Source organism: Oratosquilla oratoria, chromosome 23 (assembly GCF_046742065.1).
Source record: "Oratosquilla oratoria isolate Oo_2021 chromosome 23, ASM4674206v1, whole genome shotgun sequence".
In the NCBI taxonomy this organism is placed as follows: Eukaryota; Metazoa; Arthropoda; class Malacostraca; order Stomatopoda; family Squillidae; genus Oratosquilla; species Oratosquilla oratoria.
The window spans coordinates 55854699-55867198 of NC_134799.1; the positions used below are offsets into that span (position 1 = coordinate 55854699).

General features: G+C 42.0%; 1 protein-coding gene across 1 annotated transcript in view; it reads right to left on the reverse strand.

The window, feature by feature from the left end:
• LOC143038124 (uncharacterized) overlaps nt 1-12500 on the reverse strand; it is a 588663-nt gene that overhangs the window by 108794 nt on the left and 467369 nt on the right. Inside the window, exons 15-16 of the mRNA XM_076207122.1 lie at nt 3793-3981; nt 3234-3364 (exon numbers count right to left, since the gene is read on the reverse strand). Coding sequence (XP_076063237.1) covers nt 3234-3364; nt 3793-3981 — 320 coding nt within the window. The remainder of the gene's footprint in view (nt 1-3233; nt 3365-3792; nt 3982-12500) is intronic.

The window sequence follows — 12500 nt, forward strand, 5'->3', positions numbered from 1 at the left end:
CACTACACACACATACACATACACATACATATATACATACACATACACTTACACATACACACACACACACACACACACACACACACACACACACACACACACACACACACACACACACACACACACACACACACACACACACACACACACACACACACACACACACACACACAAGTGTATATATATATATATATATATATATATATATATATATGTGTGTGTGTGTGTGTGTGTGTGTGTGTGTGTGTGTGTGTGTGTGTGTGTGTGTGTGTGTACAGTATATATTTATTTACAAGTGGAAGAAAAATGAATGATTCTAATGAAAATCTACAAAGAAGGAGTGGATAAATATGTCTCAAAGCAAAAACAGGGAAAGGTGTATATTAAGTGCTGGTTTAACAGAAGGTGCAGCAAAGCGAAAAATAGAAGAGATAAAGCTCCGAAAAGATAAAAAAAAACAAAAAAAAAACAGAAAATGGTAAATACATATTAATCAAAGGAATCAATATGTAAAAATACACAGGGAAGAAAAAGAAAACATGAAAAAGACATAATAGAAAAACTTGACGAGTTAAAAAAAAATAATAGAAAAATCTAAGGATCGGCCAAAACTATTCTATAGATATGTAAATGGTAAAGTAAAAAACAAAGAGGAAACAGTGAAATTACGCTAAGGGAATATGGAATACACAGTAGATACAGAAATGGCTGAAGTCATGAGAAAACATTTTAAATCGGTTTTCACCAGAGAAAATGTACAACATCGGGATGAAGGGAGAGAAGTGACCCCCCCCCCCCAATGAGGGAAATAATAGTAACACAGAAAGAAATAAGGGACCAAAAACTGATCCTTGATGTCAGAAAATCGCACGGCCCGGATGGAATACCAAATTGGATATTAAAAGAATGTAAAGAAGAACTAATAGACAAAATATACAACATAATAAGTTGCTCACTTAAAGAAGGAAAAATACCTGATGGCTGGAAAAATGCTGATATCGTACCAATTTATAAAGGAGGAAATAAGGAAGACCCAACAAATTACAGACCAGTTTCCCTTACAAGCACGGTAGCCAAAATTTGTGAAAAAGTTATAAAAAGTAGACGGATAAAACATCTGGAGGAGAAGAATATACTAAATCCAAGACAGTTCGGATTTAGACAGGGAAGGTCATGTGCCACAAATTTCATTTGCACTCAAGACTACTAGATATATTACAGGATTGTGCTCCTCCAAATTGAAAAAAAAAAAGCTTTTGAAAAAGTTCCACACGAAAAAACTATTAAGAAAACTGGAAACTATAGGAAGGACATAAGGTAAACTACTGAAATGGATGGAGGACTTCTTACATGGAAGAAAAATAAGGGTTGTGCTTAGAAATAAGAGAAGAAGTAATTAGTGGGAAAGGGTGATTAGTGGAGTTCCACAAGGATCAGTATTGGCAACAATAATGTTTGCTATTTATATGAATGACATGGACGAGGGTGTGGAATGTTACATGAGCTTTGTAGATGACGCAAAAATTTTAAATAAAGTGAGTACTGAAACGGACTGTGACTCACTGCAGAGAGATCCGAACAGGGTTTGGAAATGGAGTCAGAAGTTGGAGGTGGACTTCAATATTAAGATATATAGCACAATGGTATTTGAAAAAGTAAAAAAAAAAAAAAAAAAAAAAAAAAAAAAGATATCAGGACAATATGAAATTGGTGACAAAGAAAGTAAAAATGTGGTATCTGAAAAAGACCTGGGAGTAATCATCACGAAGGATGTGTCCCCTGACAAACACATAAACAAAATTGTAGGTAAAATCTATAACTTTCTAAGATCAATAAAAGTAGGTTTTACTTACTTGGATGAAGAAATGATAAAGACAATACTAGTCAGGCCAAAATTGGAGTACACAGAGACACTATGGTCACCTAGTATAAAGAATATAAGGAAAATTGAGAAAATCAAGAGACCAACTACGAAGATAGTCCTAACACTATCTAAACTGTCATATGAAGAAAGATTGTCAAAACTAGTGTTATCGACTCTGTAACAAAGAAGATAAAGAGGTGACTTGTTGACCATCTACAGAATTGTGAGAGGTATATAAGTCCTCGATAGAGAAGACACAAGATAAGAGAAACACAAGAGGGCAGGGAAGAAAGCGCAAAAAGGACAGTTTTAGAAGAGACCTGAAAAAGAACAACTTTCACTGAGTGGTGGATATATGGAACATAACAGACGAAACTACTGTATATTGTGTGCAAAAACAATACAAGAATTTAAAAGAATATTATATATGGCGAGGTACAGAGACGGAACACCATGAGCGTAGCTCCCCTTCCCGTAAGATGCAACTAGGTATTTTTTTTTTTTTTTGCTTAAAACCACGAGGAAATCGGCGGGTTGTGTCTACAGTATTCCTTGCAAGAATTGCAATTCTTGTTATATTGGTCTGACTTGCAAGGAATTAAAATTTAGGTTGTACCAGCACAAGTATAATGTCCGTACTGGCCAATCGTCAAGTGAGATTTTTGCTCACATTAGAGACTACAGCCATTGCACTGATTGGGACAATTCCCAAGAAGTTTCATGTAGTTCCTATTTGGTAAGGAATATAATTGAATCGTGTCTCATTAAAAAAAACTTTCAATGAGAATCTCAATTTAAGTACTGGTCTTTTCAAACTAGATAATTTTGTCATTAACCAAATTGTAGGACAATGTCACAAAGCTCCGCCTTAGCCATTTTGTGTGACTTTTCATCATATGTGTCAATTGTCACCCACTTTGTTTATTTATTCTTATTATCATCTTTTTTATTATTTCTATTTTTGTTTCTTTGTAAGATAATCCTTATGTATTTATGTTGAGTGACCTCTCCTGTTCTCTACACTATTGTATTTAAGCTGTACTTTGTTGTGATACCATGTATTTTGAAAATGTCTTAAATAGACGAAAACGTTCAGTATTCCGTTTTTTTATTTCCTCGTGGTTTCAAGTAAAATATTTTTATTCACGTGTTTTATGTGATTACTGTTGCACAAATAGGTAAATACACACACACACACACACACACACACACACACTCGCTTATGCATATATTGTGTATGTGTGTGTTTGATTTATGCATCCACATATGTGTAAAGTATAAATGATATATGCACATTATACATACACCTTAAAAATGTATACACATAGACATGCTATAGATAGATGGAATGATTTATCATTGAACTTACCGGGGCGTCTGTTCGAACGTCTCTCTTGATAAATGTTCTCCAGGTTTCGTCCTTCTCCTCCTCGTCCTCCTCCTCCTCCTCCTCTCTGTTGGAACCGCCGCCGAGGTAATTTGAATTGAAGATGGGCGATGCTGTAATTCGAGCCGTTGAAATGGTAATGAGGAGCTATTGACCTGAGTTACCAAGCTACCGTGTTAAAATTTTTAGTCACATACGCCTTTGATACTCTCGGACGTCGAGCTTTGAACTCTGACGATGTAAGAGCATAGAGTAATTAGTTCCCCCTTCTTTTTGTCCCTCTCATCTTTCTCTATTTTTATCATCGTTACTGTGTCATGTGACAGCGGATGGATGCTCTTTGGATCACCTTCATATACATGGCAAAGCGCTCATCTGGGTCCAACTTACGTTTCTGCTACCATTAGTATTGTAATTCACTTCCCCCACGTACGGTTATGTTTTAATTATCCTTTACATTCAGTATGATGTTCCTCTTGTGTATTTGATAAGGACTTACTGAACGACATCTTGTAACCATGAATATAGTCTTTATTCTCACCTGTCACATCCTTAGCATGTGTTGTGAAGTCCCAGAAAGGGATGGTCAGTTGGCATTCCCTCGAGGTCCTTCTCAAGGCTCCTTCCACTTCGTCCAGAAGTGCTCGTTGCCATTCGAGCCAGGCTTCCTGTGAGTTGGCAAGCATGATTGACCGCCCGTAGTCGGTCGTCAGGCTCGTCATTGTACCGTCTGTGTGATCGCGGGGGCGGGTGGGCGGGCGGGGGTGGGGTGGGGGGTTGTAGAAGGGTGGAAGAGAGAGGTAAGAAATTAGGATTGAGACCAAATCTATGTATTGTTACCTGTTTGTTATTAGTTATATTTGATTTATTTATATATTTATTTATAGAAAAAACCACTGGTAAATTATATTCACGTGTCATTTGTGAAATACTGCAAAATATTTATTTATATATTTATCTATTTATACTTTATTTATTTATTTTTTGATCCACTCATATATTCATTTCACTGTCACCCCTGGCGTTAGTCTGAACATGTCTACAAATCATGTTATAACCACGTTGAAGGGGATGATTAAGGTAATTTGATTCCCTGGGTCGTGTGTGTGTGTGTGTGTGTGTGTGTGTGTGTGTGTGTGTGTGTGTGTGTGTGTGTGTGTGTGTGTGTGTGTGTGTGTGTGTGTGTGTGTGTGTGTGTGTGTGTGTGTGTGTGTGTGTGTGTGTGTGTGTGTGTGTGTGTGTGTGTGTGTGTGTGTGTGTGTGTGTGTGTGTGTGTGTGTGTGTGTGTGTGTGTGTGTGTGTGTGTGTGTGTGTGTGTGTGTGTGTGTGTGTGTGTGTGTGTGTGTGTGTGTGTGTGTGTGTGTTTGTGTGAGGGTCGTTTCTTAAGTGTCGCCCAGAAGGAAAGTTTTAATGTATGGCGCGGATTAAGAAAGTGAACGAGGTGGGTTATGACGCGGCAGGTCGCCGCCGGGAGCAGTTAATGAAGCAATTCACTTGCCAGCATTCATCAGCTCGTTTTGCAAACGGGAGTATGGGAGAGAAAGGGAGCGGATGTCGGCAAGGAAAGGCTGGGGAGAGGGCAAGAGGGATTATGAGAGGCTAAGAACCGAGGCAAGGATTCCTAGGGATGTGTATCCATCGGACTATATCAGGAAGTGTAGGAATAGATGTAGAATAGGGAAGGGAAGGGAAGGCTGGAAGAATAGGTGTGAGGACAGGATGATAAAAGGGAGCGGATGTCGGCAGGGAAAGGCTGGGGAGAGGGCAAGAGGGATTATGAGAGGCTGAGAACCAAGGCAAGGATTCCTAGGGATGTATATTCATGGGACTATGTCAGGAAGTGTAGGAATAGATGTAGAATAGGGAAGGGAAGTGAAGGCTGGAAGAATAGGTGTGACAACAGGATGATAAAAGGAAAAGGAGGAGGTAAAATGGTGAAGTAGAAATTGAAATGAATACTGGAACATTCCGAGAAAACGTTTGGGTTTTGGTTTTGGAGACTGGGGATACTGTACTAAAGGTGTTGGCGAGGGAGGGACCAGAATGTCGAAGAAGTAGAGAATGACGGTGGTGAGAGAAGGAATGTTACATGTGGTAGGAACGAGTATCCCGAAGGAGGTAATTGAAGAAAAAACGTGCTAAAGGTTCGGTCTGTGGCAAGTAAAGGGAATTAGTTCAATTAGGACGGAGTGCGTGGGTGTATTGGGGGTGGGGGGGGTGGGGTCGGGAAGATCCAAGAAAATAACTGCTCTTGAATGGACGAGAGAAAAAGACAGAACGTGACATGCAAATGGCGGTAAAGGTAAGACTTGGAGTGGCGCGTGGTCTGGTTTTGTTAGGCGATTGGTTGCAATTTTATTTTATTTTATATGTTTATATGTACATTTCTGTTTCTGTTTATTTTATAAATTGTTTTTACTCGTTTATGTATTAAGGTCGCTGGAGGGAGTATGGACTGGGATTGTTGACGTATTTAGATTGAAGATAGAGTAAGATGCAGAGTGGATCAATGGAGAACACTCAATTTTGGGCGTTGAGTCTTCCTGCAAGTTGAAAAAAATAATCGTCTGGCATTGACTAGAATAAAGTATCACAAGAGGACTGAGCTTTAGAGTGTGGAATGCGTCAACTACGAGAACAGGTGACGTTAGTAAAAGTCTTCAATGCCCGACTACTGCCAAAGGCTATTATGCCTAGTCATCTCGTAGAGCGTGTAATGGTCGAATTATTGAACAAAATTAAATTATTTTTTCTTAAGGGAACGTGGATTCCCTTTCGATAGAGGCAGTTAGTATTATTGGGAGTCATAGAACAGAGGCGGAGAAAGAGAGAGAGAGAGAGAGAGAGAGAGAGAGAGAGAGAGAGAGAGAGAGAGAGAGAGAGAGAGAGAGAGAGAGGTGAGAATGAAAATTGTGGAGGCGCCAAGGTAAAGGTTTGTTTGAGTTTTTCGATGAAGGAGAAAGATAACTAGACTCCATTCATTTGAATCGTGTATACATTAATGACTGCATGTTTTATGCAGTCGATGTCTTAGTGACTTTACTGACATCTCTACGGACCAGAATCACTCAGTAGTCTTTCATGATTGGTTATTAGTCTCCATTGAAAAAGAAGAGAAATAATAAGATAAAGAAATAAAGTTACGATCACTTGAAAGGTTCTGATTTTCCTCCGTTCTGGTACGTTCCTTAAATCTCTCCTCTACTACCCGTCTTGGGCGTGATGATATTGCATACAAGGACAGTGGCGGCAGTTAATTGCGGACAGAATGCATAAATGTTTGATTTTATTGACCCGAATCATCTTTCCTAGCTCCCTTAGAAGCACGCCACCCCAGCTGAATAAAATCGCCTGGCACGGATCATAAGAACGTCTTTCAAGGACCAATCTTAGCAAAAGGAATATCTTACATGACCTTAATCAACATGGGGTTATTGTCGCTCCTAAGATTAATAAAATAACCTGGAGGTGGAATGAAATTTGTGAGGATGCCTTCTTAGTGAACGAGCTAATCCAACATAATTGGCTGAGCTATGGCTCATACATGCCACCTACGTAAGCCTTTGCAAATTGCCGCGATCATGACCGTAACACGACGTCAAAGTCTTCCATATTCCTGAAATGGTGTTTCGTGGAAGGTATATTTGTGCAGAGGAGAGGGGGATATTAAGAGATATTTGCGCAGAAGAGGGTGAGATGATAGGGAATACTTGTGCAGAAGAGTGGGATGATAGGGGGATATTTATGCAAAAGTAATTGGGATAGTAGTGAATATTTGTGTAGAACAGAGTGGGATGATATAGGAAACATTTCTGAAGGAGAGTAAGGTTGTACCGGGTATTTGCTTTTATGACAAGTTTCATTTCTTTTGACTAATATGATTTAATAAAATGACTGTATATTAAAAGTGTAAAGCGGCTGCAAAATCTATTAGGATGGATGGAATATGTGTAGGGAACGGATAGGGTAAGTTTTAGGTGTGAAATGGGAAATCTGGTGATGGTTGATGCTAAGGACATACTAGGTGAGAGGATAAATCTTCCATCAAATGATAAGGAAGCATAGATGTAGGGAGAGAGGGAATAAGGGAATAGAGAGCATAAAGAGGTAGCTGAGTGAAAAGGAAGGAAAGGCAAAAAAGAGGAGCGGCAGTGCTTGAAAGTATAGAAAAATTTCGAGGAGGAGGTAAGGGGTCAGTTCTTTGAAAAGATGTTGGAAGAACGAGGAGGAAGAGTGGATAGCGAGAGGTAGAGATAGGGAGGGAGGAAAAATAACGGCAGGTGATAATGGAGGAAGTGGTAATAAAGGCGTGGCAGCTAACAGGAAAAAAAAAGTGAGGAGGAGGTGGGGAGGCGCATGAGGAGAAAATGTTCTTCAGCAGCAGCACCAGTGCCCTGGACTAAAAGACGTGTCGTCGAGTGAAGCTGACGCCCCGGGCGGGACCAGGCCAACGTTGAAGGCGAAGAGGGAGGGAGGGAGGGAGGGAGGGAGGGAAGGAGGAAAACCCTGGACGAAACCGAACAAAGGCCTGCAGACAAAGGGCATTGGGCAGGAGAAGGGGGAGAGGAGGAGAAAGGCGAGGCGGCCGGGGGGGGGGGGCGCAATAGGAAGGTGGGAATAGTAGTGGGACTGGCCTGGCAGGGTTCCTTATCTGCTCCCGAGGGTGACTGTAGGGTACTGATAAGGAGAGGAACTCGGCGGAGGGGCCTGGGCTTAGGCAAATTTGAAAGCCGAAGAGGACAAAAGAGAGGGAAAAGAGAGAGAAGAAAGAGAGGTTAAAGAGAGAGGGGGAAGAAGAGAGTGAAGGGAAGGGAAGAGAGAGGTGGGGAAGAAGACAGAGGGAGAGAGAAAGAACAAGGGAAAGAGGTGGAGGGAAAAGAGAAAAACGAGAGGAGGAGAAAGAGAGAAAGGATGAAAAGAGAAAGAGGAGGAGAGTGATAGGGAAAAAGAGGAGGAAGACGAAAGGGAGGAAGAGGAAGAGGGCGAAAGGGAGGAAGAGGAGGAGGGCGAAAGGGAGAAAGAGGAAGACAGCGAAAAGGAGGAAGAGGAAGAGGGCGAAAGGGAGGAAGAGGAAGAGAACAAAAGGGAGGAAGAGGAAGAGGGCGAAAGGGATGGAGAGGAAGAGAGCGAAAGGGAGGAAGAGGAAGAGGGCGAAAAGGAGGAAGAGGAAGAGGGCGAAAGGGATTGAGAGGAAGAGGGCGAAAAGGAGGAAGAGGAAGAGGGCCAAAAGGAGGAAGAGGAAGAGGGCGAAAGGGAGGAAGAGGAAGAGGGTGAAAGGGATGAAGAGGGAGAGGGCGAAAGGGAGGAAGAGGGAGAGGGCGAAAGGGAGAAAGAGGAAGAAGGCGAAAGGGAGGAAGAGGAAGAGGGCGAAAGAGAGGAAGAGGAAGAGGGCGAAAGGGAGGAAGAGGAAGAGGGCGAAAGGGAGGAAGAGGGAGAGGGCGAAAGGGAGGAGGAGGAAGAGGGCGAAAGGGAGGAAGAGGAAGAGGGCGAAAGAGAGGAAGAGGAAGAGGGCGAGAGGGAGGAAGAGGAAGAGGGCGAAAGGGAGGAAGAGGAAGAGAGGCGAAAGGGAGGAAGAGGACGATTTAATTATAGTTCTGTAGAGATGAAAGAAGACCTTTGGGTGAGGTCCCGCTTGTCTGGCAACCTTAATTGCGTGGTTACGTTTCGCCCTACACATCTTCACTTTAACTCGTCTAGCCATTTTATTATAGCTAGTCCTAAGGTGTGTTTCTATCCTTTTCATTCTAACATAAAACCCTTTTTTCAAATTCCGATCTCATTTCTCGACATATCCGTCATCCTTTTGTGTGTATCAGCATTCTCTCTAATTTCTTGAGGGGTAAAGATTTTCGCTTGTCACACAAAATCCTAGCGTTTAGGGTGTTGTACAATTTATCTATACCACTGACCTCGTTATTGACCTCCGGGCTGAAGTCGTTTGTGACCACAATAGTTCCCTTCCTTCCTACGTGACATGACCTCTCACCTCATTAATGACCTCCGGGCTGACCACGTTACTGACCTCATGGTCATGACCCAGGACCGGTTTATCACCATTTGGAGTGGTTCCAAATTTACTCAGGTATCATCTCGATTTGTCAAAATTGGCCCTCCTAAAATAAGTTACTAATATGCTGTTACTGATATTCAGTTCTTTCCATTTATCACGGCCAACCTAAGTGCTAGACTATATTGCGACAAAGAAAGAAAAAAAATTAGAAGATAGTTATGTGGCCTTAAGCAGCTCGCACGAGGAGTTCTAGAGAATCATAGGTAAGATAATTAACTCTTTGTTAAAATCAATGATTATTTACAATGGTAAAAACACATACAACATACAAATAATATTTATACTTATATGAAAATCTTAGATATCACCAAAGCATCAAAATCACTGCATATTTCACCTAAATCATAAATGGGTACTTAAACAGTTACCAGGCTAGCTCAGTTTGCGCAGGATTCCTACGCAGGACCTGGAGATGCGAAACAGACAGTGTAGTTAGCTTTGGACTTCTATGCAGCATGTATGAACTTGTGGGAGGACTGAAGTTTTGATCATGGTTGGTAAAAGACGTGCCAACGAAGAATCGTCTGAAACGGTCCTGATGTCTCGGGAATAGGGGGAGAAACACAAAACGCGATAACCACTGGTAGGGAATTCTTCTGGTTGTTGGGGAACACTTCGGAGATGGACTAGTTTGTAGTGGTTCACTGACGCAGAGAGAGTCAGAGGGAATTACTTAGCTTTTGTCTAGGAGTCGTTGAGGGGATATTCAAAATAAGTCGGATGGCGAAGACTTGCAACTTTGTTTCGAGATACCATACACGGGTTTCGTTAATTTTTGATTGTTCAGTGAAATCGAAGAGGTCCTGAGGACTTGTTTGTGTCGTAACGACGGGTAGAGAAATTTTGCGTAGTTTTGTGAGGAACCATGGGCGTTTCACAACTCTGCTTTCTTGATCTCTACTTCTCTTGTCTTTTGTTTTTGCTTATCTGCTCCTCTTCTTGTCTCTTGTGTTACAGTGGACAATACCAAAGTACTACAATCTATAACAGCAGAACTGTAGCCTTACAGGAGGCTGTTGCAAGCCTTAGAGAGGAGAATAGTGTTTTTCACTCTAAAAGACCAAGATACGGGCGACAGATCGTGTTTGGGACCCTATGGTATTGTGTGGAAAACAGTGACCAGCAAAGTACGGGGAGATGAGAGAAAACCCGAATTAGGTCCACTTGAGTGCAAGAACTCGTTCCAAGCTCTTGCACAACTACAGTAAAAGGAGACGGCTTCCAACAAAAGGTGATAGAGGTGCATGAGTAAAACAAGAGGAGGGTAGTCGCTATGTCATTGCCCACAGGTAATTTTTTTTTATTAAGGTGAGGTATTTAGATAGGAAGCATAGAACACAGATGTGTTCCCCCGGGGCGGGTACAGGTGATGGTAATGATAGGGTCGAAGCCTGCGTGGTTGGTGAGGGGACCAGCTCATCGCTTGTATGATCGCATTGGAGACCAACGTTGGAAAATTAGGTAGTCAGGATTTTCTTACGCTGCTCCGGAAAGCGTTAGACAAGATTAGGAAAAAAAGTAGGATTCCTATTGCACGTGGAATCCTTCCAAAACGTAAAGTTGACGGCATGTGGCATTCTAGGGCTTTTGCAATTAATTACATGTTGGCAACTCATTGCAAGGCCAATGGATGGGTCTTTGTCGACGAATGGGATCGCTTTTATGGCAAGGATTGTCTATATACAAAGGATGGGGTGCACTTGTCATCCAAAGTGCACTCGGCTCTTTGAACGAGGAGTAGACATCCTGTTTTTTCGTTAGAATATGTAGAGGGTAAAAGAGAGAAAGAGAGCGAAAAGAGAAAAAGAGAGAAAGGAGTATGTGTGTGAAATGGGAAGTGTGTGTGTTTGTGTGGGTATGTGTGTGAGTGTGTGTGTGTGTATGTGTGTGTATGTGTGTGTGCGTGTGCGTGTGCATGTGTATGTGTGTGTGTATGTGTGTTTGTGTGTAAGTGTGCGTGAGAGGGGGCGAGTGTATGTGAGAGGTGGAAGAGTGTGAGAGATGAAAGATTGCAGGGTGGAAGAGCGTGAGAGGTGGAATAGTTGAGAGGAGAGCGAGGGAGAGGATGGGCAGAGTCGTACATCATGACCGTAGGGAAGGTAGGGAATCATTCGGGAGGAGAGGAGGTAAGGGATGAGGATGAGGATGAGGAGGAGGAGGAGGAGGAGGAGGAGGAGTGGGGACCTTTTGACGAAGGAAGTCGGTTTTTGAAACATGGATATGCGACACCGTAGATTTTTCGCTCCAGATTCAAGTCCCCTTTCTCAATCTCTTTCCCCTATCCTCACCATGCATTTTCGTTGATAGCTTTTTTGAATCAGCGGAGCGTGCAAACATATCTACATATTGATAGGCGCAGTGATCGATCCGCCTAGGAGCTACGCTGGCGCGAGTATAAATCCGTGTGTCTTTTTTATACCTGCAGGAATAAAGGTAATTTATGCATATGTGTTTGCAAGGCATTTTATGTTTTCATCATTGTGTATGTGTATGTGTTGCGTGCGTTAATAGTGTGCATATGTATCCGGTACATGTATAAACATTAATGTTTTTCTGAGTTCATTCCGTATGTAATTACATTATATGTATCATTGGCCTGTTCCTCCTTATCAGGGAGTTGGGGTCATCAACTCTTACACACCTTTATAAAGAAAGTCACACGCGCTTCCCACTACAGGACCTAGTAGATAAAGGAGAACCTTCCTCCACCTCCACCATACTACTTGGGTCAAAGGCAGTACAAAGAAACACAGTACTGCATTAAAGAGAGAGAGAGAGAGAGAGAGAGAGAGAGAGAGAGAGAGAGAGAGAGAGAGAGAGAGAGAGAGAGAGAGAGAGAGAGAGAAACGCCCATTCTTAGCATCTCAAAACATTGGGAATAAAGGGACACCCTACCCTTCCCCTTTTTCTCTGCGCTGTTTGAGTCAAACACAAAACAACGAAACACAGATCCATAGCGTGGCCAGTCATCCACTCATCTACAGAACAAATGCGGGGAAGTCCTCTTTGGGTAAAAACTTCCATTCAAAACCCCCATTTCTCTCTTCTAACATTCCACGCGCAACCAAAGCTCTCTTCAAACCATCTTCGGTCTTATTTTGCTTCCGTCTTCTTTCCAAACAGTCATACATATTCATTCCTCATTCATTCTGTCCATATACCCAAACCACCCGGTCTCA